Here is a 25,942-nt window from a genome sequence, read left to right as displayed (position 1 = left end):
GCTGGCAGTGACAATCACTGTCCTGCAAGCAGGGTTCTGGTGTGCAGACAGGTACTACTGGATCTTGAAATAAGAGCCAGCTGCACTACAGGGACCAAGGAAATGCTCAGTGGCTATAGCCCCCATATTCAGCCCCAGCCCTTTCCCAGAGCATTTCCCAGGTATGCTGGTTCTCCTGTGAAATAATTCAGATAGGTGTGGCAAGGTGAATAACCTACAGCAATAAAGGCCATTCCTGTCACCACAGCTCTAGCACAGCACAGAAAGACACATGGAGTTAATTCTCAGCTATTTCAGACCCATGGTGGCACTAAACTTGCTAGCAAGAGTCTTTGGGGATTTTTTTGCTGATTTTGCAGTTAAATTGCCAAAGGAGGCCTGTTGGCCTTCAGCCTGTTCTTCCCTGAGCAGGGATTTAGACCAGCTCTACTCCTGCACTCATTTCCCATGCTGCTGGCTACCCATATCCAACCTAAGCCAAAGCAATCCTCTGGCATTTCCCACAGCTCCTTGCTGCCCCCATCGTTCCCCACCACACACCCCATATGAGGAAGGAATACAGTTCTCCCACTACCTGTCTTGCCTGGCACAAGAGTTATCCAGCCAAATCCTGCCCAGCTATCCTCTAACTGCTGCTTTACACCCCCACAGCAGCTGTCCTTGTACATTGCCTCCTGGATGCCACTCCCTGCTGGCCATCTCCTCCTTCCCTCTACCTTTCCTCTTGCAGATTCCTTTTTTTAAGTTTTGTCAGGCCAGGTCCCTCCCCACTTTTTCCTGGGCTCCACCAGGATGCTCCTTCCCCTGCTAGTGCTTCTCTTCTATTCCTACTGATCCCTTCCTGCCATGCAATGGCCCCAGTTTAATTCCTCTGCTCTCACATCCCTCCTCTTTGCCAAACCTACATTTGCAAAAACAATCTGAATTCAGTTCAAACAATTTTGTAACAATCCATTAGAAAGAAAAACATTCTTGTAGGTACTCAAGTTATTCATCTGACAGATCTCAGTAAAATATTCACAGCACATTATAATCCCAAACAAAAATGACATGTTGTGAACAGTAAGCATTCTTTGTTCTTATATTTTATTCTGCCAAGACAACACAAAACAGAAAAGGTACCTGCTCTTTGACTTCTATATTGTGCTCCCCTTCCAGAATGAGGGTCACTGCTTGCATGATTTGCTTCCCATGAGTGCTCATTATGTGGTCTATGTGCTGCCAAAGCAAGGATGAAATACATTCAGTGTAACTCCCCAGATAAGGAAGGGACATTCCTGCTTGAGTCACTCCAAGTGAGGAGTAGCAACACTGCACACAGAGCACTGCTCCCAAACCAAGAATTAATCACAGCAGAAACACTTCAGAACATTCTTCCTCATGTGGAGCCGCTTTTGTCTGAGAGAGCATCACATGGGCCTTGGTGGTGCTTTTCATCTGGAGAGGTGACACTGCTGGCCCAGCTGCCAGGCTGAGGCCTGAACCCTGCTGACCCAGGCTCTAAATGTGTGATGCTGCAGTTGGAAACAACCACTTCTCTTCTGATAACCAGGGTTAATATCAGAGAGGAGTGAGAAAACTGGTGTTTCTTCTCTGGTGGTATTTGCTACTCTTGGAGGGACACTGTGCCCAGGTCCAACAACCACATTTCCAAAACCTCTTTAGAGAGCAGGGAAATAAGCCAGATGGGTTGGTTATAGTCTGGGAAAACTGTCCTAAGTTCACAGGGTCACAGCTCAAAGGTCACCTGATGACAGACTATGAACACCTACACTAGAATAAGAGAAAAGATTAAACAAGATCTACTGGATTAACTGATACCAAACCTCAGGAGTGGCAGCAAACAGGCACCAGAGATGACCAGCACACTGTACACTACATTTCTTTTAAGACCTCAGGGATTCTTGTAGGATTTCTTAAAATTGCTAATAACGGGATTTCATTGGAAAGGTGCTGAATGAGTTATTCTGGAGTGAGTTTTGGGGAGAGGTTGAAAATGGCTGGTTCTGGCTCTAAAACCTGCCACAGGAAGCAATGAAGCTGGCACATAGCTCCAGATGGAGAACATCTTGTGACAGTGAGAATTGTCAGGGTGAATTCAATGAATGACAGGCTATTAAGTATTTTTTTACATTAAGACAGAGCTAATTTTCTATCAAAGTTATTGAGACTCAATGAGTAAAAATATCAGAAGATTTTTTTTTACAGTGACCTTTTTCTGGTACAAACACAGTATGTGACAAGTGCACAGAGAGGCTTCATGGGTTTTTTCCCCTCAAAGATGTTGGCTTGCCAAATTCTTGCTGCATGTTTTCCCTCTGCTCTTCACAGGGGATTACCCCTTTCTTTTCCTCCATGAATATCTTTCTCTTTCAAAAACAACTCCTGGACTTACATTTTCCAACCAATTCATTTCAGGGTATAAAATGAACGTCTGCATTTTGTGAGTGCACAGTCCCACACCAAATTCACAAAGCCAGTACTACCTATGCAGATGGATAAGAACAGACGCATTTCAAGTGCCAAGGAAGAAGAAAGACAGGTATATTTGAGATCTGAACCTTCCCATACACTGACTCAATGGTGCAACCCTCAGAGTGTTGTTGTGGACAAGTTTCACAGAGAAAGTGCTATGAAAAATAATGTTGCTAAGAGCTAAATGCAATGGAATTTGAACATTAAATGAAAATGTCTAGCTCTGATAATAATTACAGCGTTTCCATCGATGCAGAAGATTCCTTCAAATACTTTTTCACACTGATTTGCACATTTGCTTACAGATATTTGAATAAATCCAAGTGGTGTTAAAACAGGAAAATGTCCTGCACAGAAGCACTGGATTGGCTGCTTGTTTGATCAGCTTTCAGAAGGTCTGTTTGCAGCTTTACTTACTGGGCGAGTGGAGAGAAGATTCCTGAGCAGTCCCAAGGTTTTCATCAGAACATTTACATCAGAATCAGAAAGCAACTGAAACAACTGCTCTGTGCTCAGACCCCGCAGGATGTCTGACTTGATCTTCTGTTCTGCTTGAAATGCCATATTCTGAAACAGACACACTTTTTAATGGATTTTTTTACCTGCAAACCTGGGCTTTCACTCTTTTAGTAGACTATTCCCTACAAGAATATATCCTTCCTAAATTAATCTTGCAAAAAGGCTGTAATTTATGAGCAACTGCTACACAGTGAATTCAATTTTCACATTGTCTTACACCTGACCTGGTTATTACTTGCTTTTATTTTCCCCCTGGCATGCCACTGACACTATTTAATTGCTTCCCTGAATGATCTTGGCAACAAAATTAGTACCAGAACTGAAGAATTTATTTTACTTTATGGACTAACGGGTGAAGTTTTCCTACCACCACACTGATGCTGTTTTTCTTCTGCAGTTTGGTGGAACAACAAGCCAGATTTCAATTATGTCATTGTTAATAACAACTGACAAGTTCTACAAGATATGTTCCCAAACTTTTTGAGGCACACAGCCACAAGTGATATTTCACTGGGTGTCCTACTCACCATTAAAGCCCAAATGCCGTTCACTCGCAAGGCAAGATTTTCACTCTGGGTTAAACTACACAGAAGTTCTATGGCTCCTGATTCTAAAATAGGCTGGAAGAAGGAGGGAAAAATAGATCTTTACAACACTACTTAGACTAACTCCATGTATGAAAATACTAAAAATATACTCCTTATATCTTATTCTTGAGCTTACAACATGTCCAGTGCACTCACATGAACTGGCCATGCCACACCCTATATCCATGACCATTTCAAAGCAGGTTTTATGAAAAACATCAGGTCAAGGCAGCTGCTTTCTCCTGTGTCTGTGTTTGTGGAGACATGGATGCACACACATTTATATGTGCATGTACATCACCTCACACTGCTGCTCACACCCCACAAACACTTGACTTGCAGTCTGCTAAAAAAGCCCCATGACTGGCCTTGTGGCCAGTGAACTGTGCGTGGCATTATTTCAGTTAATTTGCTGTCTCACAGATATGATTGAAACCACCAAGACCAACTGATAATTTGATAGCCCATAGAGCCCTGCAGGATCCCACATACAGCACAATCTTGCAAATATTTTCTGTAATTAAGAAGTATTTTAGACTTGGGGAATTGTTGCACTGCTGTGCAGTGTTGATTTGTGTGTCTGATCTGTATGAAATACAGACTCTGCAGAACCAGATATCCTGTACTGCTCATCAGAGAACAATAAAAACACAAGGCTCAGCTAAGCCAGCATATTCAGCATTACAGTAGCAGTAATTCTCTAAGACAATGGATCACATTGCAAATTATCAGTGTGGCTTCTTCTTGTTTATGATCTTTTTAGATAACAGTGTTTTACAAGTAAAAAGGAAATGACAAAACTTCTTTTTGTCATTTCTTGTCTACTTCTTTTCTTTAGAGACCAAATTAACTGTCACAGCACTGTAAGCAGATGATTTTTTTTTGTTCCCAAGCCATCAGTGGCATAGCTCTGTAACATCACAGCTCCATAACATGTCACAAGCAATGGCTGCCAATTAACATGCCTTTATGCTAATTGAACCATTGTGTAATCTCACTTCAGTCCATCCCCCTCCCTGCTGCTGGCTAAGTACTCACCTCCTTGCTTGGAGAGAATTCCAGAAGAAGATTGCATAGCGTGGAAGATGCTACTACAAGAATTTCATTTGGAGCATTCTGTAAAACCTACAGGCAGAGGGGGGAGAGAGGAATTCTGTTAGTAGGATAAGAAAGAGATCACTAAAATGGAATACCTGGAATTATGCTGTAGCTGGGTGTTCCAGACTTCAGGAGGTGCTTCCACGCTAGCAGTGCAGACCCAGACTGATACACACATCACAGGACAAGCTGGAGCAATGCATTATTTCACAGAAGTCAGACTTGAGAGCTTTCGGTCCAATTTAGTAGAAATCAGGGGGGACAAGCCCTGCTCTGCAAAGGACACATATGCAGAGGAAGCTCCAGGGGCCTCTTCAACCTCTCTGTACCTCGTGCTAAGCACAACACAGCAAATTCTCTAAACAGCATCCTGTCAGAGGGGCACAGCCTGAGACAAGTTATAGTCTCTTATCACTGCCTGGATCTCCAGCAGCACCAAAACACCAATTCCTGAACCAAAAATGTTCCTCCCTTGTTCCCTACTGCCAACAACACCTTCTGTGCTCCAGCCATTTCACTTCTGAACAGTCAAGTCAAGGTGACTTCAGGAGATTCCTATAGGTGTCAATACTGCCCAAGCCTTCAGGTGTGATAGCAGACTTGGTCTCTTCTGCATTTTCAAGGTCTAAAAGATATTGAAACTGAGAAACTGGATAATTATCTGTGTTTATGATAGTGACATTACAGGATGAGAGATGACATATATCTTATACACTTGAATCTCAATCTTGTGGAAAATTGCTCTATATGACAAAAAATATGTCTTTTTGAAGGTCTTTCTGAACTCTTTGGTTTCAGCTATAGAATCTGCAATGAGATGTAAGAGGTAGACAATCACAGGAGAAAACACAGATCTAAATTCTCTTACAGAGCTCACAGACCAAGTCTGAACTGTGCCATCTAGCCTGAGTCTGACATTAAGGGACATATAGTGCTTGTAGTGTCCTGTGTGACCATTGAGAATAATTGAGTTTCACTCACTGATGACTAAAAACCCCCAAAAACAATAATGAAAAAAAGGAAACGAAAAGCCAAACAAAACCAAGCATGCTTGCTGCTGTTGCCTTTTTTGACTTATGACTCTCTTAGGAGAAGGCCACAGGATTTTGATTTCTAAGTAATTCGTATCATGATTCTACAGCAAGGCATGCCAACTGAACAGTCACCCTGTGTTCTTTGAATGGACCAGAACATTCCAGGCACTGAGACCTGGCTGCTCCTCACTTACCTTCATTAAAGGCTTCCATACAGCATGATCCTGAAAACTTGTCCTGAGCTGCTGGACAGAACGGGACAAACTGTGCAAACATCTGGAATGGAAGAGAAATCCTCCCTGTGAAAAATGCACACCCCCATGGGCACTGCTGTACACACCCTGCTGCTCCACAAGGATTCCTGAGCTGGGAGGCAGGCAAGGGGAAACCTGGGACCAGCCAAGAGAAAACCCTGCACTTGCCCAGGATAACTGCCCCTCTCCCCCAGGAGGGCTCCCAAGAGCAGAACTGAGTTCAGAGCAGCTCTCGGACAGTTCTCCCAGTGCAGCCCAGGTTCTGCAGGGACGAGGACAGGCTCACCTGACTGCAGCCAAGCGCACCTTGATGCTGGACTCAGACAGGCCGTTAACGATCCGGTCCATCATGTTCTCTGTCTCAATGATCTGCACCAAAGAACTCAGATTAGTGCACAGCTCACAGCATCCATGGCTTGCTGGCGTTTTGGCTGCAGCATTTTCAATGTTACATATAAAAACTGCAGCTAAAACCAGCATGCCACACTCTTGTCAGATTAAGTGAAAAGTTTTGTGTATCTACAGACAATTAGGAAATAAAAAAATCTATATTCTATGTTCCACTATGGCTTTTAATCATCAAGCAACAAGAGGGTCATTTTTACATATAAATATCCATCTCTCTCTATATATATATTAATTACCCTTAATGTCATATTAGAACAAAAGTGAGCATGTGTGAGCACACACAACATATAAAATCTACAGATCAGAGACAGGTTGTAGAGCTGTGTGGATAAAAAATATCCAGTAGCTCACCTGCCATCTTTAGACAAGGCCAGCACAAACACTTAAGACCAGTATAAAAGGGAGTTAATACCCAGATGAATGATGGATTTTTGCATAATAAATCAACTTTGGCATGTACACACCCACTGCTTATTAAAAGCTGTGTAAAAGGAGGATCTTCACTATTAACTAAAGCAACAAAAGAGGAGTTTATGGTGTTGAACTCTGGAGATCCTGAGTGGTTCCCCACTGATAAATCCTCCTGATGTTATCTTTTCATCCTGTGTTTACCTGCCTCCTTCCTTCTGCTTTTCCCCTTTAACCAGCAAATAAACTCAGAAAACATTCCTATCTTCTACACTTGCTACGTGACACTGCAAATCCACGATTAATTTTAAAAAAATGCTCCTTCTAATTATTCATTTATTAAGTGCCCTCCACTTTCCACACATTAATTTTTAACTATATGAGTGGCCCAAGCAACCAATCTCTTTGCTGTAATGTTTGAATCACCAACTGCTTTGTTACGACAGTGCAAGGCCTTGGTCACTTGAGAATTGGGAAACAAATTCTGACTTTGTTTATGAGCAGACTTTCCAGGGTTTTTTTTTAAACATTTGTCATATAATGGAATAAATGAGAACAGAGGTGTATTATCTCTCTCAGAACATAAGTTTCAGAAATTTCTCATATGCCATAACAATATTCCTTATGAGCAACTAAGTACCAAAAATGCTGAAAGACAACTCCTTGTGCAAGTCTAGTTCATCACTGTGAAGATGCTCACACAACTAAACTTTACTTTTGTTATACTCTGATAGCAAGACATTAATTTTTTCTCCAATTCCACGCAATCTGAAAATTCCTAATAATGGAGGAGAGAGGCCCCATTTCAACCTATTTACATCATAATGGGAAACCCCGTGGGAGGATGGGAATTGCTGCTTTCCAGTGCCCCCGTGGCTGAGCAGTGCCCAGCAGGCTCCCTGGGCTCACCTTTTTGCGGATGTCCTCGTCATTAGCCCCCAGCGAGGCGTAGAGCTTGAAGGCGGCCTGGCGCAGCTCGTGGGCGTGCTTCAGGTCATGGTCCAGCTGGGAAACACAGCACAGGCACAGGCTCAGCCCCCAAAGCAGCTGCAGTGTCATATTCTGCTTTGTTCTACACTGCTGCTTACCCACTGTCTTTGCCACCCCAGGGGCAGCCAGAAGCACAAAGTGATGTTCCCTGAGCTCATGTCCACATTTACCAGCTAAATGCAATAACCAGAGTTAAGAATATGGCTCATTTCTCTGCTGAGTTACAGAGAAGACAACTTTGTCTTCAATTTGAGGCCAAAACAAGGTTATGACTCTATCAAGTCCATATTTAGGTAAATAGTATTCTTATCTCCCAACAGAGACATACAGGAACTAGCCAGAAGGAGTGAAAATACTGAGAGAGAATCAAGACAAGTTTTACCAAGAGAACTGAAGCAAAACCAGGAGCCAAAGTTGGTCTCTAAATTTCAGGCCATGTTAAGGAGGGTGAGGTTGGATATCATGAAAAGGTTTTTCCCCCAGAGGGTGCTGGGCACTGCCCAGGCTCCCCAGGGAATGGGCACGGCCCCAAGGCTGTCACAGCTCCAGGAGCATTTGGACAATGCTCTCAGGGATGCCCAGGGTGGGATTGTTGGGGTGTCTGTGCAGGGCCAGCAGCTGGACTTGATGATCCTTGGGGTCTCTTCCAGCTCAGGATATTCTGTGATTTTATGACAATTAATGGGAGTACTAAAAACATGATAAAATGGTGTTTGAGGTTGACCCTGCTTGGAACAGCAAATTTGGGCTCTCAGATCTCCTCATGTTCTCTTCTGAGAATAATTCTGTGACTCTGACTATCCTCAAAACTCTGTACCAAAGTGTTCTACAAAGCAATGCAATCTTCAAAGTCTAGACAAAATGCCAGGAAAATGCCAGTATAAGGTAGCAAAGTGCTGAAATAAAAGAAATGTCAAAAATTAAGCTCTATGAGTAATTCTCTCCAGTGCAGCTATATTGGAGCAGAAGTATTAAAATATTATGTTATAAATATTTTAATATTATGTTATAAATATTTTAAGCAAACAAGTTCTCTGCTTGGCAGACTCCTCACTCACTCCTCACGTAGTTTTACCTTACAGGGTGCAGTTCCAAGCACTCTGTTCAAAGCCAGTACCCTGGATTCCCAGCTGGCTGCTTCTACAGACTTACTGCACACTCAGAGCACTGTCATAATATTTAGAATTGCCCCACTCACTTTTGGAACCTGATCATATTTTTGATGCTACAGCCAATGTCCATTACTCCTCAATAAGCTGCTAAACTTCTTTTTGCTCAGTTTTTTAGACTGTAACTTTTTTTTTTTTTAAAATGTTTCATTTGCATTTTTACAGAGCATTCAAGAGACTCTCTATGCAGAATTAGCCCCATTCTATCAGGGTCAGAGAAATGAACCCGTCTCTTGGGCCAATTTCAGAAAAAAAGCAAAGCTCTGTAATGTATTTTTTGGTTTCTTTCTAATAATCAGTTTCAGCAAGACTCCAAGGTACATCTGGTCTCTGTTTATCCAATGTCTTGCAAGTGCAGATAACTCCTAATATGAAACAGTGCACGACATCCACATGTTTTTGTGCTTAAACACAACAGAAACACCTCTGAATTTCAGATTTTCCACAGATCTGACCTAAGAATTGAAAACAAATATCTCATCACATGGACTATTCATCTCTTATGAAGCTGAAATGTACTGGTTCCTGAAGGCAAGATGTTTAAACTTAAAAGGATGGGAAGACCAGATATGCACACTTTAGTGTGTGGTTAATGAAGTCTCCAAAGAGCAGTGACTGAGCCTTGGAGAGTACAAGCATCAAAAATCAAGTGCTGCTGCACCTCTGGTCACCTTTCAATTGAGGATCTCAGGCATCAGGTTGTGGCAGGAGCTCTCTGGCCACAGGGAGCAGGCACAGACTTTTTTAGAAAAATATTGGGAAGCTGTGTAGAAGCTGTGGGGAACTTAGAGGAAAAGAATTCAAACAATTATTATCTCTCTTTCTGTAACCATTGTTTATAGATATGGTTCTCTAGAGTGTGCTATTGATACCACCAATAGTGTGTGAGAAGTTTTCACTTTGAGACCAATCAGGTCTTAGGTCCTATAAGAATATGGAGGGGCTTGACAGCTGGCTTGCAAGCAAAGCTGAGTTAATAGAAGAAATAACAATTGATGATTTTCAAGTGTATCTATAGCAGGGAAGAAGACAAGGCCATCAGCATATAAACAGATTAGAAAAGATACATGAAAATTTTTGTAAGCTAGACTATGTGCATAAGTAGATGTGTATACATGCCTTATTACATTTCTGTCAAATTTTTGCCAATTCTATTGACGTTAATTGCTTTGCACCAATGAATATAATAAGTTATTGGGATGTAGTTAATGACTTAAGATCACGCTTTGTTAAGAGTATATAAGCTAGAGAACACACAGAATAAAAACTTTTTTCTTCTTAGACCCTGATCACATGTGTATGTCACATCCAGCCTAACAGTGACATAAGAACTGTAGATTTCTAACAATAAAGTGTCTTTTATGCCTTCTAGATCATGGAATCAATGCTATGTGGTAGCAGGTGGGGGCTGCTACCACACCAGGTTTAACCAGAATGAAACAGCCCCATCCTGAGCTGGTTTCTTTTTGGTTTTGCCCATTCCTCAAGGCTCAGAGCAGGTCAGGGAACGCACCCTCTTGATGTCGGTGATGGCGCTGACGGAGCTGGGGTACTTGAAGTAGTCTGCCAGCATGACGATGAGGTGGTCGGTGATGCTGGCCATCCTCTGCAGCTCCATGTCTGTCTCTATCAGGTAGGCCAGAGTCTCTGCCCCCTCCACCCTCTCCTCCAGCAGTCTGTCCTTACTGCACATTCGAACCAAGCATGGCAGAGTCTGCAGAGATGAAATAAAAGGAGTTTCTAGTGTAGCTGCACTGATAAAGAAACTCCAAAGAAATGAAACAACTGTCCTACAGCAATGCTCTGCATTGTTCTTTAGATAACAGCTTTGGCACACACACATTTCAGTGGGTTCAAAGACTCCACACACAGAAGAATTGTTCAGGCATTGCTGAGTGTACAATCTGCTACTTTCACACAACCTCTCACACAGCCAAAATCATGCAATGCTTGCAAGTAAACATAGACAAAGTTTGAAAAAGCCTTGTAAATTTTTTTTTAAATCCCCTCAGAAGTTGGTATTTTCACAGGCCTGTTCTTGCTACACACGAGAACCAAGAGTACCCAAGCTGCCCTCAAGTACTTGACCCCTCCTGCCCTTCTGTGATCCAGGATTAACTAAGGACAATGCAGTCAGAAATAATCTCAGGGCTCCTTTCCCACACACTGGCTGCCTGGAGCAGAGGGCAAGGGAGGAATACTCCTCAGCAAGCAACATATTTGATCAATCAGAAAAGAAGCTAACCTGGAATCCAGACCCATTCTGCCTCCCCTGACATCCCCCCTACCTTGGTTACACCCACACAACAGTTTTGTTACACCTTCTCTACTGAAACAGAAAAACCAATCAATTCTTTCCTTACCAGAAGCCCAAGGAAAAGTACTTAACTCTGGACAGGCCAATTCTCCAAGAGCTGGGACTCTGCTACCTCAAGCCTTCCCAAATATGAAAATGGACAAGGAATAACACCAAGGTTTGTGCTTGTGCAATGCCACCAAGTTCAACAGAGTAACTCCAGTAAATGTTGCTCAGAGTTATGTTTTGGGGACCTGAAATAGCATCTACCCATTGACTGTTCAAATGATTAAATAGATAAATACCTGCTCTCCATTGCACAGGAAGTAGGACTTGCCTACATATTTTAGAAAGCTAGATGCTACCTCAAAGACTAACACTGAGGTGGTGAATCTTGCAGCTAATCCAGTGAGCCAAAGCACCCCTCCTTCTGCAGACCTGGCCTTGAGGCAGCAGGGAAGATTGTACATAGGCTCTCAAAAAATTACATTCATGTGGAGTGGGAAAGAAAGAAGTGGAATTCCATGTCTAAATCACAAACAATGTACTTCTTAGTTCTTTCCAAGGTCAAACGGCCTGAAACGAAATGAGCTATTTCTTGGAATTCAAGGCCTGGGCATTGTTAAGTCACTGGCTGCATGCACCCAAGAAACACAGATCTCATGTTTTTCAACACTAAGCAATTCCATTTGCTTAAAAACAGAGGCAAGAATTCTGACAGACACATTTTAACTGTTCCATTGGACCTACAGGTCAGTACAGTGCAATTAATGCACAGGAGTAGGGGGCTACATAGGGGTGTAAGACGGAAAGCAACAATACACACCTGGCCAGCAGATAAAAGTCTGGAAATGGACTGTAAAGATGGAATATCTAATTTCTATGGTATTGCTGGGATGTATCTGGGTTATCTGGACAGTTTCATTATTAGGATTCCAGAGAAATCATTTCCCTTCTCATCAAATCCATTATTTATCAGCCTTCTCTGCCCTTCTCAAGGGATTTTATTTTTTCCCCATGCTGCAAGCCAACCCACTACTCAAAGTGAGCAATCAAAGTAAATTAAAACCATTTTGGAAATACACATTCTTGACTGGCCCTCAAACGCAGGAAGTTTGATAGCAAAGGGTCAATAATTCCTGAATGCTAAAGGGGCCATCACTTCATTTCAGCAGAGGTTAAAGGATTTGGGGCTGGATTAAGCACAGGGACACTGTGTTATCTTCCAAGTATGAGCTCCTGGAGGAGGAATCACTGGGTTGCTTTGAACAAGGCAAAGGTTCTGTGCCTTCTTTCTCCCCTCAGTCTTTTGTCTATTCTCAAATACTAGAACACATTTAATTCCAAAGCCTCAAACATGGATTTGTGCTGATGCAGCTTCCACAAGGAAAAAATGCTGCTTTTGCTGTGAGCTGGCCCAAGCACATCCCTTTGCAAAGGTTTGAAAGGATGGGGGTTTTCCACAGGGCCCATGTGGAGCATGTGCAGCTCCACAGGGCAGGGTCCAGCTCCCAACAGGGACCTGCCACTGGCAGCAGGCCCTGCTCCCTGTCCCAGGGCAGAGCAGCTCTGGAACACACCCATCCTGACCAGGGCACAGACCAACATGGGGGATTCATGAAGGAAAGGCATTTCCAAAGAAGAAAGGTGTGCAGGAGAGAGGGGTTGGGAGAATGGAACTGTTGCCCCCAGTTTGCAGATGTTGTAGGGAGAAAGGAGAGCAGAGAATTGGAGTGTCAATTTGGAACAAAGCTAAGGAGGAGGGTGAGGGAGAATGATGCAGCTTGGCTTCCTCAGCTGTGTAGTACCAGATGCCAGTGCAGAACAGATGCCAATATGCACACTGGAATGAACAGTACATTGCACTTTCTTGCACAAAAAGACAGGAGGGGCAGGCCTTTGTCTCAGCCAACATATAGATTTTTTATCTATCATTACTTGAGGAAAAAAGGAAACCAGGGAACTAATTTTTTTAATTAAAAAAAAATTCTCAGGAAAACTTGGCGCTTTGCAATCTTTGGTGTAACATATTTTGTGCTACCTTTTTTATGAGAAAATAAAACCAGGATAAAACTACAAGAGAAAACCTTCTGAACAGAGAACTGTTTAAGGATCTGTCATGACTAGCACAAAAAGAATTATTCTGTATTTACAAGGTGGTTGAAGCAGGACACAGCTCACCTTCAGAACGATGCAGGGATCGTCCGTCCGTAGTGCTCCGGCTCTGCACATGGACGTAAGGCTGCAACAACACAACAAGACACAGTCACCTACCATGGCTTTGGTGCACTTCAGCTGCTGCACAACATCTGTCCTAATGAAACATCCTCCTGGGTTTGATTTAAATACACCAGAGCTTACTAGGCCTGGGCATACAAACTCCTCCAGGTGCACCTTCTGGCAGGTTTGCAGTGCAGGACCCCTGGCAGGATCACTGATCAATACACACAGCATGCACTGCCACAAAGGGTCCCACCACCACCCTGCCTGAGCCCCACACCTGCTGTCATCTTATCACAGGGGTTCCATACTGTTGTCTCCTATCACAAAGGTTTCACACCTTCTTGGTGTTTCTTGTGGGCAGCTCCTCAGAGCACTGACTCTTCTTCACAAAGCAGCCAACCGACTCCAGTTCCCTTCTCACCCAGCCACCCCACTCTTTTATAGCATCTTCTTCTCATTGGTCACAGCTGTGGCCTGTTAAAGTCAGGCCTGTTCCTAATCTTTGATAATTGGCCCAGCTGCAACTCCTTAGGGGTAAGATTAACTTCCACACTATTTTCTTATATTCTATCCCCCTACACAGATCCAAAAGGAACAACCTGCACTAAGCAAAGGTGCAACACACCCAGACCTTCCTCTAAGTACCTGCCCCTGGGTGTGCAGCCAGCAGGAGAGAACCAGCAGAGGAACACAGCCTGACAGCTCAGGCACAGACACCCAGGCCCTGCCCCAGCCCAGGAGAGGTGGAATTGCTGTGCTGCCTGTCCACAGGCAGGGCTTTACACTCTGCAGGGACCAGCCCACCCTCATAACAATGCACCCAGCCTAGGCTCTGACACTGCACCAAGCCAGCATTTGGTCCTTATTAGACAACAGCTGACAGTGGATATGACAACCACAAGTCTCACACAGCATCAGACAAATTCCAAGTTCTTTCTTAATGTACTTGTAAAGTGCCCCAAACTACCAGAAATGCAAAATAGTTCACTCATCAAAAAAAGTGTTTTACTTTGAAGTGGTTTCGTTTTTACCTGCTCTGCTACAAGGCAGTGGAATGGAGCTGGAGGGGAACTACTGTGCACCAGTTTATCTTCTTTTAGCTTCTGAACTAACCATTGGAGCTGGGTTTTATCATGTCACAGTGGAGGTTAAAAAATGTAACTGTATTTCAGTAAAGGTAACTTAAAACTAACATGTTTGGACCCTCAGTTGGGCAGGCTGAAGTTGTACACAGGGTCAACCAGAACTGCTCAGCTAAGGAACAGCAATGTGCTCATAAAACCATGGTGTGTCTCACCACATCCCTGAGCTCCTTCCAAGGGCCCAGAGTGAGTTCTTTCACTTCCTAGAGGCAGCAACACTGATCCTCATTCTGAGTACAGTCACAGCTAAAAATCCCATAATCAGAATTCTCTGAATATATTATTTCTCAGAAAGTAAGAGATAAGACTTGAATATTAGCACAGGGATCATCTGCTAAACTTTTACTGCCCAAGCCTTGCAGCTGACAGCAGAAAACTCTTTTTCACACCTGCAGTCAGGAGGAAAGCATCCATCCTGCAGCTGCCATTTAGAGAGACTGGTGAGACTCTATTTGTCAGGCAAAGTAGCTCTATTTCAGCAATGAAAGAAAGTAATTTTTGACTTCAGGTAACATAGGCCTGACTTAGCTTGAAGCAATTCTGGTGATTTTAGCAGGGAAGGTTACTGCTTCATTTATAGCTGCAGAGCACTCTCCCAGGGGGCATCCTGATCTTCCCTCTGTCCCAACACTGCTGCTCAAGGGAAGGATCTTTGCTCCATTTCAATCAATAGGTATTATCTTGAGTCTTCCAAGTCTACTTCAATTGTTGAGGGAAAAGAAAGGGAACTTCTTAAAGTAGTCTTGTATGTCAGTCCAGATTCAAGAGAAATTATAGAGAACATTCAGAAGGAAAAAACCCTTCTAGATCTGCATTCCAAAGAGTGTAATGACAAATCAGAGGAACTGCAGATTAACTGACTGAAACTGGCAAGGTAGGGGTGAAATCTAATTTACAAGCAGAAGAAAACATCATCTGTGACAATTTCACCTACTACTCATTAGGAAAAAGGAAGAGAGAGTCTGACTTGGAGGCAATCAGGTAGGGGATGGACCTCCAAAAGAAAAACCAGCAGGGCTTTGTAAACCCCAGGACTGCTGTAAAACTGAGAGCCCTAAGAAGGATGAGTGCCTGTGGACTAATTGGGAGAAACCCAATCTGAAATTGAAGATACTGGTTTGTCTGCCATTTCCCTGCAATTTTCTTTTGCTGCTTTTCACCACATCACTTTCTTTCATGCTTCAAAGGTTCTGATGAGCCAAAGTACTGCAAAGCAACAGCAGAAGATGGGTACCCAGTTCCTTGAATCAGCAAAGAACACCAGCAGAGCTGGGAATGTCCATCTCAGAACAATTCTTTTAACTCAGAACAGTTCTTTTAACTCCAGCCTGTCTTTGTGACTTGTCAACTGTTTTATATCTTGAAATTAGTAATAAAATTACTTTTAAGTATGTCATTCTCTGTGTATTTTCTGACTTCTCAAAGAAACACATAAATCAATCAGAACTGAGACTGCTACAGTGCAATTAATTTAACTTGCTTTCTTCACTAAGAATTGCCCAACAAAACCAGTAGAGCCAGACTGCTTGGGCCAATTGTGGTTGGAATTGAGACGGGCAAGTCCCAAGACATACCTCCTACATGGAGTGGGATTACCCAAGAACCCCCCTCATACACATGCACATCACTGAAACTGCTTTCATGAATGAGTTAGAGCATCACAACCTGGCAGCATGAGCAGAGAGTCACAGATCCTACCTACCCCACCTGTTCCTCATCCAGAATCAAGAGACTTGTACTGACACAAGTGGCTGTAAAATTGTTTGGTGAACTCAGAGAACTCACTGCTCCTGGTCAAAAAAGTCATCAAAAACTAAAAGAATAATCAACCAACACATCAGCAACCAAACTCCTGATTTAAACTTAATTTTAGTAGTTCATACCAATGGGTGATTTTATGTCTTGAACTCCCTGGAGCGATTTATTTCATTGCTATCAACACAAGAAAAGGAAAATGATCCTAAAGGGTGTCAATCACAGCTTATGGAGTGAGTATAACCAGGGTGCTGCTAGTACAGAACTGGGTCATATCTTGTCACTGGGTAGGAAGTCATTATGGATCTGAACACAAATGTGCCCACACCAGCAGGGAAAGCTGAAGTACAAAATTAATTAATAACATTAATTCTGCTGTATGAGCTCATGAAGCCTGAAGAATAATCTGTTCTATTTAAAACAGTTGGGTAGAGAGACTAACTCTGCTCTTCCATCATCTTGGTGCAGTCTCCAATACAGCACAGCCACCAAGGATGATAGTTCAGGACTGTGCTCTGCCTGTTCAAAGCAAAACTATCAAATCCAAGATGCATGTGAAAACCCATATGGCTGAACACACACTCCTCACAAAACAGCTGCCCAGCAATATTTTTCCCTGCTTATGTACAGCAAAGAGTGAAAGTTACATTATAAAATGGGGTGAGACCCACTTGTTCAAGGATTCAGATAATGCAAACAGTATCTTTAATTATTCCTAACATTTTACATCCCATATTACTTTGGAACAAGGAAGAAGGGAGCAGTTGAACAGTAAGGATTAAACTCCCTGCTATTTCCCCAGTTCCTGAAGACAATTACCATTTGGCTGATGTGAGCTGCATTTCAATGGGCTTGTCCCTTTGTAACATCTTCACAAAAATCTGTGGTAACAATTCTCCATCAACAGACACTGCAAAGAGAGAGAGCTCCAAGTCATTCTCATTCAGCCAGGCAAAAAGTGAGTGTCAAACCAGCAGCAGCAGCAGCATTGCACTCACCATTGACCAGAGTCATGGATACCTGGGGGTTCTCAAAGGCAAGAACTGAGAAGCATTTCAATGCCTGCATTCGGACCTGTGTAAAAACATAAGTGTTTTTTGAAATGAAATATCAACTCTGACTTCAAAGCAAAACTGGGCTACACAGCTGGATAGGCTTGTAGAAAACAAGGCTGTATAATCAACAAGAAATTGAGATGAAGAATCATGGCAGATGAAAACATCTAACTCACACCCTGACTTCTGTCATTACCCTGTTGGAACTATCCTTCTGTAGGGTATGTGGTAAACTCTGAAGAAAACCAGCAAGGTTAAAACTTGGGAATTAAACAGGAAATAGTGGTCTTATTTGTAATGCCTCACAAATGTGTAAAAAACAACAGAAGAATAGAAGAATACTATATAACAGTGGTACTTTTACTTTTCAGGACTCATAAGTACATTAGAGAACCAGAAATATGTACCCTTGAGATTTCTATTTCAAATCCTTTGAATGTGGGCTTAATAAAATGTCTAAAGAGAACCATCCAATTGCAGTGATTCCAAACTAATCTAAGAACAAATGTACACCCCTAAGTTTTACTGCAATTACACAGCCTCAGGTACCATCTGGATGAAAAGGATGGACAAATTTCTTCATCTTGGCTCCTCCTTCTTCAGTCCAAAGTTTTGATTTAATCAATGTTTCATGGCTGCCTAGTTCCTTTATCTTTAAGGAAATCTTTATAACTTCTTTTTTGCCACAGGGAAGATAACCATTACCACCTTCCCAGATCACAGAACCTAGATCAGTTCAGGTATTAGTCTTTGACTTGCCCTTATACAGCTGCACGTGTTTAAACTGTATTCTTGTCTTCACAAGTGGAAGGATTGAGAAGGAGCTGACCCTCCCAGCCTCCAAGTTACAGGTAAAGTGTGATGCCCTCTGAGGTGATGGTCCAGGATGGACTTCCAAAACACAACAGAGAAAGGAGCAGAGACTCAGGAATTCAGGGAGCACAACACACAGGGAGCTGGTGGCCCCCACACATTCCACAACCATCTATTTTTACAGGTATGGCTTCTTGTTTAGGACAGACCACACTTGCTTCTCTTCAGCTTAACTTCTTATTCTCATTTATTGTTCAACAAATTAGACCACTTGGGTTTCCAAGAGCCTGTTCCTCTTTGGAGCAATGCTAGGCAGCCCTGTTTTCATTACTGCTGCTTTAACTTTACAGTACAATAGCTCCGGTTTTGACAGAATATGGCAAGTAAAAGCAACTGTTATTCTACAAATACACATCATACCTGTTTATAGATCTAGTTCACAGGCACAGACATGGTTTTTATAATCTCCATTTGAATTCTTTCCATAAACACATGTTAAACAGAGTAGATGAAATGTCTTACTTTGTAGGAAGTGGAGACCAACAGATGTGCAATGTTCTGAACAGCTCCATGGTTAAATAAGATTGTCTGGTGATCTGGACCCTTCAAAGGAAACATAACACAGGTTTTTTTAAGACAACATGCAAGAGCTTTCCACTGTCTGCAATTTATTGTTAAATATTTAAGATACATTTCCTAACATTTACTTTGTAATCAGCTGGCATAACAATTTTATTTTTTTAATATATAAACAATTTCAATGTATATTTTTATAGCATTTGTTCTTTTATGGTAATCATTTCCACTCTCTCCTTCAATAGACAATGACATTAGCTCTCACAAATGAAGAAACATGGATAGAGAACTTCTGTTTCTACTCTTCCTACTGGAAACAACTGAAAGCTCCTGATTTTCTCTACAAATCACATAAAAGATCAGCAGTCACTAATGTCTTCCTCACTGTTAATATTAAGCATTTTCAATAATTCTAACTACAGAAGGGAAGGTTCCAGACAGAGTGACAGTCCTTTGAGAAGAAATTCACATTTTCCTCCAATTTTTTTATTATTTATTGTTTTAGTTTCAAGCATGTTTGGCCATAAATCTGGCCAGCCATCACCTATTACTGACTTCAAGATCTAAGTTGGTAATGGCTGACATGTCAGTATTTTTTCCAAAACAGCCTTTGGAATTAAACACAAATACTAAATTTTGCAGGAGAAAGGTCTAAGAACTTCTGTAGCATGACAAGGCTCGATGAGGTTGAAAAAACAACATGAAATCTCAATACTTGCAGCCCTCAGCAGTCTCTTGCCAAAGCTGGTCTTTGATTTGCAAGCCTCTCTTTAAAAGTAGGTTCATAGCTCTGGTCATCTCTGCATTAAGCACAGGCTATGCACATTTAAATTCAGCTTATAGGATGCCACAGCACTTATCATCCCTCCATGCATTTCCTTGACTAATCTGCAAGTGAAGAAAGTCTCTTCACTCCTTAATCTCTAGTTCAAACCTGGCTTAGTTAATGGCACCTCTTACACCCTGGTAGGCATCAGTGACACATCATTTTCAAATCTGAGATACAGCTGAAATCAAATTCCTCTCACAGTCAAAAGAACATTTTTAGAGTATCTCTTACCTCTAAGAAAAAAGCATAAAATTACTTTCAGATGTAACATATCTGGTGCTTTAAGAGATGCTTCAGCTGCTACTGCCACCAAGAGCTTTCTACCAAAAAATGCAATTAAAACAGCATGGTTGAAGGAGGAAAACCACTTACATTGGCACACAGAAGTGGCTGAGGCAATGAGTTAAAGCCGCAGCTATGCCAGTGGTGGAGCTGAAGAACAGATATTGAAATATGTGAAAAAAATGAGTGAGTTTAAAGTAGAAGAAATCAAACTGCCCTAGATTTAGTAATTCCCAAGTATTAGTGACTCCTCCATGGGACGCAGGTGGCAGATTCTGTGCAAGCAGGACAGATGCCTGTACAGAGGTGACACCCGGGTGTATCTGAGTTGCACAACTGGAAATATTTTGTCTGTACACACTGTGTTTGCACCAACCAGCACAACCAGGGAAGTGCTAATCCATAAAGAGGGACAGCTGCAAATATAAAGGTGAAAACTTGAGAATATGATGAAGCATTTCCAAGCAGTTCAGGCCCCAGTCTAACAGCAAGGCTGCCTGGTTTTGTTCCACCTTGGGTACAGCGACAGAGTTCCACTCCTCTGACAGTGACCTTGTTCTCCAAATACAAATGACTGACATATTTCAGGAATAGACATCACTTCTTGCACAATTTTCCATCATGAAATGCCAATTTTCAAGGAAACATTAGGGTAGCACAATGTAACAACTCATTCCACAATGACAAGCAGGTTCCTAAGTGCCTTTGTCCCTTGGGGCAGGGATCCAGCAGCAGCCTAAGGTCACCCAACAAAAGAAGGCCTGGAGGAAGCTGCCTTGATTACAGGTTTTATCCTGGACCCTTCCTAAAACAATAAATTCTACCTGTTCACACCACTTGCTCTGAAAACAAATGAACTGAGACAGAGAAACTCTTAGAAAGTTAATTTTGACTTCCAATTTCACATCCCAGGTATATCAGCCTGATTTCAGTTTACTTATTTGCTTCTATGTTGATAGAATCCTGGCTCTGTATGTTAAGAACTGCATCTGCTCCCCTGTAAATCAACACTTCCCTTGCTCAGGATGGCTCTTCTCCAGGGCAAGGCTCCCCTGCCATTGATTTTAACTCTAAACATGCAGGGAGAAGCAGCAAAAGAGAGCAGCAAAAGCAGAAAGCAGCAGCAATACGCTAGGAACGCAAAAGATGGGTTTCCTAGCTCTAGAGAACTGGTCTGAGCTTTTCCAGGGAAAGGGAAGAGGACAAGGCAGAAACCTGAGAAACCAACAAAAATGCTGGAAAGGCAGAGAAAGAAATGGCTACAGATGTGAGCTGAGAACAGTGCAGGGACAAGGAGGGCAGCAGCTGTGTTAAGTCATGTTAGTTCAATTAATACATCTCCTAAGATGAGGAAAAAGAGAAATAAAAGCATCAATGCCTCTTAGAACATATGCTAAGCCTTACCTAAATACAAAGGTTTATTTATAGTAACTTACTGCTTCAGGGAAAAAAGTAAGAAAGGTTCTCTCTCTCAGGGCCTTTTGGAGGAAGATGGAGTCTTCATTTAAAATGCAGTGAATGCTGAAACTTTCAGTATTTTTTTTGTGGTTTTTCATTATAAGAATGTACTTTGCCTATTCATTGAAGTGAGAAAATCCCCTGCAAATGTGTCTTCATTGTATTAGGTGCATTTTGCTCTGTCTGAAAATACAATCACTGACATTATAAACCCGAAACCCCAAAACTAAACTAAACAGAAGGAAGGGGACATTTCAGATTTTTGCTGAACAGCTGCATTTGCTTGAGCAAGAGAATGAGTTCTTGATCAATTTAACATTTGTGATGATCTGTTTACTCAACCTCAAATATTTTTCTTTGTTATGCAGCTGTTTATTCTGCAAATGCAACCATTTCCTCACACTCATACCCATTTTCCTGTCTTTCTTGTGCAGCCTGGTTTCTCTCTGTTTACACAGCCAATAACTTCTTTCCAAAAACCTGACTTTTTCCAGACATTCACTCTAAAATTTGAGAGAGATTTGGGGTTGGAGGAGGCACTCAAAATGGAACGGTGAGTTCAGAAGACCTTCCTCACTTGTGAAATGACTGTGCATTTGCACTGCAAACACTTCAGAAATGCAAGCCACCAGGAATTGCTGGAGCTGCAAGGAAATAACTCCTTTGGAAAAAGATGACAATAACTGTTTTCTGTTCTCTCCCAGCCAACAGCGTTTATATTCCCAGAGCCAACCCCTGGTTGTATAAAGCAACTCCTTTACCATCCCATAATTAGCCCTGGGTTATTTTTCTTGTAGGCCAACATGGCCTCATTTTTCACCTGTTCAGACTCCTCAGCCTGTTAAGGAGACTTTCAAGGACCACTTAAATAGGAGGTGCCTCACTGCTCCATTTTTGTTCCTTAAATACCACATTTTTTTCCCACTATTAGGTATATATGTGACCTTCCATGGTCCAGTGTAGGATTTTGCCCCCATGCTTTCTGTAAAGAGTTCCCTAAATATTAGCAGAGCTCTATCTTTATATCCCACTAAATGGACAATTTCCAGTTCTCATTTCACTTAGCAGAAGAAATGCAAAGGGATGAGTGTACACAAATAACAGTCAAGGCAGAAGAACACAGATACTTAACAAAGGAACAATTCACAGTTCCAGAGGATTCATTGTAAGTGATAAGGTAGAAAGATATTTTTCAAGGTAAATACTTACAAATTCATAAACTTAGGAACTTTCTCCTTTGTTAGTACACAATCTGTGATCCTTTAGTTTTAAACTGTTACTAAAAGGCAAAGATGCTGTAAAAAGCTCATTTCCTATCCTGAATTATTTTGATACAGTTGTTGTATAACTCACTGGTACAGTAACTCCCAAAAAACTGCAACAATAAAAATCAGCGCTGTGGGGAAACTTGGAGTGGGGGAAGGGAAAGACAAAACTATGCTTGGGGTGGGGTTGCAGCTGGTTTTAAATCAGTTTTCTCAAATCAACAGAATTGCATTACCTAGCAGGAATGAACATGTATCTGGATGAACCTGTAAGTGATAGAGCTCAGCTGAAAACAGCATTTCTTCTCCTCTCAACCAACAGCACCTCTTAGAGAAAAGACCCTGTGCTTAAGACAGGTGAAAGCAGCTGCACAACCCCTGCAAAGAGATGCTCACACTATCCTCAGACTTTCAGAGTAAAACCAGAAGTGTTCCAAGATTTATAGTGTTTAAAGTGAAGACTGATGCTTGCCCAGACTGTTGGCTTTGTTTAGCAGCCAAAGCCTATAAACCCCCCATAAATGCACATTTTCTTGTACTGCAGAGCAGCATGTATCGATCCCAATAAATCTGCACCAAATGCAGAGCAGTACCAGCTCAGTCATCACTGTCTCAAAATTCTGCCACAAAAGGCAGCACACACATCGTTCTTACAGGCCAGAAACAGAAGTTGCATGGAGAACATTAATTGTCTTTCTTACTTTGCAGCAGTGGGAGAAGATCTGACATATGTATTCTTGTGTGTATCGAGACCTACTGAGCAGTGCCATGAGGTGGGAGATAACTGTAGCATCCTGCAAACAAGGGAGAAAAGAAGAGAGTGTTAACACTGGATTTCAGCACAGCTTCTTTGCAGTTTGTTACTTAAAGGAACACTCCTGATTCTGCACTCAGTGTTCTTCCTTCCACCAAAACTTATGGATACAGAGCAAGACCATTAAAAGCAGTTCATTAAAAACTGAAGGCACGAGTGACAGTTCTGAGCCAAATCCCTAAGAAAAATAAGTAAAAGGTCAGTGCAATTGGAATAAATAGGAATAACAGGAATAAAACTTCTACAATTTGCCTCCAAAATATTTGAGACAAAACCAATAAAAGAATGGGGGGGAAACATTCCAAAATCAAACGTGGCCACTGACAGGGATTAGTCCAGGAGCTGCCTTAGTGCTGTCTTCCCAGCAGTGTGGCTGACCCAGCTCTTCTCCCAGCTCTGGAACTGACTCATGGGCAGTCATCATGTCCTTTGTCTTGCAGTCACACACTGCCAGTGTGTGTGACACTGGTGACAGAGAATCCCAAATAAATCAGCAAAAGAAAACCTTTATACTTCAGTGGGAGGTTCCCTAAGCCAAGGCAGGGGGTTGGAATGAGATGATCTTTAAAGTCCCTTGCAACCCAAACTTTCCATGATTCTGTGGCAAGTTCTGTTCTGCAAACACCTCCAGTAACCACCTCTGTGGTGAGGTCCAAAACTATAATGCTCAAAAGCTTTCAGTTACTTTTGCCAGCACATTTTAGTGGCAGGAACTATGGTGATATTAAAAGAAACAATGGGTATTTTAGTTTGGAAAGGGATAAACTGAATTACTTCCATGAGATAAAGGGAGCTGAGCAAAGGGAAAGATTGAATGAGCCTTCCTTTCCAAAACACATGTGCTATATTGGCCCAAAAAAATCTAAATCAGACTCTGTTTTACCTGCACAATGATGAATTACAACCCTCTGATTTAGAGAGAGGTGAATTGAAATTAGAGCAAAACCTTCCTGCACCTCAGCTCCAGTGAGAGCACTGAAAGCAGCACCAGCCTGACTGTTCAGTGACTGTAACTTCACACAGACACCCTGGTTATGAGAAGTTTTACTTTCCAACTGGGCAATTTCCCACCACGCTTTTAATATTGTCAAAATAAACATGTACCAGTCTCCCCTATTTGCAAAAATATTTGAGATTATACAAAGCTTTGCAGTATTTATTTAATATTTTTTACTTATGTATATACACAATTATCATACTTATTTTAGGAAGCTTTGCTGCTGACAATCCAGCCCTCCTATTCTCTACAGAAAACAATAGGACAAGAGAGCCAAGAAACACACTGAGCATAAACTCAGCTTGTTTCTACTGCTTGTTTCTCACCAACTGGAAAGGATCAACATGCAACAGAGAGAAAGTTATTTATAAATTACTTTCTCCCAGGTACACCAGCCACATATCCAAGGTCATTTCATGCTTATATAGGAAGACCAAGGGACTATCTATTTCAAGCAACACTTTCAGGGTTTAGCCAACAGCAGCTCCATCTGATCTGCCTTTACACAGAGCCCAGAGCCAAACTTCAGAACCCAAAGGGCAGCAAGGGACTGGTTTGCTTGCAGTGCAATAGTGGGCATTCAACCCCAGAATGGGTCAGGCTGGAAGAGCCCAGCAGTCTCCTGGTCCCAGGGCCAGCAGTCCCTGCTCCAGCAGGGCCATCCCAGAGCACAGGACACAGCACTCCAGACTGGAATAGCTCCACTGAGGGAGACCCCATACCCTCTCTGGGCTGCCTGTTCCCAACTTCCCTGAGTGAAAGCAACAACACCAACTGACAACACAGCCAGGATTCCTCTGTCTTTTACTGCATTTGACCCATTAAAGCAGATTCTTGTCCTCTTCTGCAAATCCTCAGCAGCTGAAGGCATCAAGCCCCATCAGTGCTCAACACAACATCACAATCAGTGCTAAGAGGCTGCTCAGTTACAAAGCTCCCCTGAGACACAACCACCAAGAAGCCAGGAGGAAAGGGAGAAGAGAAGAAAGACACACACGAGGATTCACAGGCAAGAATGTTTTAAGAAAGGAGCTTCAAATTGTAAGATGCAGGACCTGAAACCTCCTGCAGGGAAATCCCTGACTATGAAACCTGAATTATTTCAAAGGATTCAAACTGCAACTATTAAAGCAGCACATCTTTGAATAAAATAATTATTCAGTTAAACTCTTTTAATCCACACAGATGAATGTGTAACATCTCTCCATCTGTATCTAACACCAGGGAAGGAACCAACAAACACTTCACATCCTCACCAGTGCAATGGTCCAGTTTCACCTAAAAATCCAACAGCATTGATCACAGGAGTATTGATCACAGGAGTATTGATCACAGGAGTATTCTAGCTGCAGTTTATAGATTGGAGATTTTTGGTAAAGATCTAAGTGGACAGAAATTGAGCCTCAAACTGTTGGGAAGCTCTACAGTAGAGCTACAGAAATGGGAATGAAATGGCACATGGTGTTTTGTGTTTCACTGACCAGTGTGGCACCAC

General features: G+C 42.2%; 1 protein-coding gene across 3 annotated transcripts in view; it reads right to left on the bottom strand.

The window, feature by feature from the left end:
- The window catches only part of ARMC8 (armadillo repeat containing 8), a 63,045-nt gene that overhangs the window by 6,222 nt on the left and 30,881 nt on the right, over positions 1 to 25,942 (bottom strand). For 2 of the 3 annotated variants that reach the window (XM_030954228.1, XM_030954230.1), the window contains 14 exons: positions 23,338 to 23,430; positions 20,004 to 20,063; positions 18,749 to 18,829; positions 17,357 to 17,432; positions 17,178 to 17,268; positions 13,420 to 13,480; positions 10,456 to 10,656; positions 7,693 to 7,788; positions 6,254 to 6,336; positions 5,908 to 5,989; positions 4,620 to 4,706; positions 3,522 to 3,614; positions 2,893 to 3,042; positions 1,123 to 1,218 (listed from right to left, as the gene is read on the bottom strand). In XM_030954228.1, coding sequence (XP_030810088.1) covers positions 1,123 to 1,218; positions 2,893 to 3,042; positions 3,522 to 3,614; positions 4,620 to 4,706; positions 5,908 to 5,989; positions 6,254 to 6,336; positions 7,693 to 7,788; positions 10,456 to 10,656; positions 13,420 to 13,480; positions 17,178 to 17,268; positions 17,357 to 17,432; positions 18,749 to 18,829; positions 20,004 to 20,063; positions 23,338 to 23,430 — 1,350 coding nt within the window. The remainder of the gene's footprint in view (positions 1 to 1,122; positions 1,219 to 2,892; positions 3,043 to 3,521; positions 3,615 to 4,619; positions 4,707 to 5,907; positions 5,990 to 6,253; positions 6,337 to 7,692; positions 7,789 to 10,455; positions 10,657 to 13,419; positions 13,481 to 17,177; positions 17,269 to 17,356; positions 17,433 to 18,748; positions 18,830 to 20,003; positions 20,064 to 23,337; positions 23,431 to 25,942) is intronic. The other variant, XM_030954229.1, reaches the window with a different exon arrangement.

Source organism: Camarhynchus parvulus, chromosome 9 (assembly GCF_901933205.1).
Source record: "Camarhynchus parvulus chromosome 9, STF_HiC, whole genome shotgun sequence".
Classification (NCBI taxonomy): Eukaryota; Metazoa; Chordata; class Aves; order Passeriformes; family Thraupidae; genus Camarhynchus; species Camarhynchus parvulus.
This window is presented reverse-complemented; position numbering and strand designations above follow the sequence as displayed.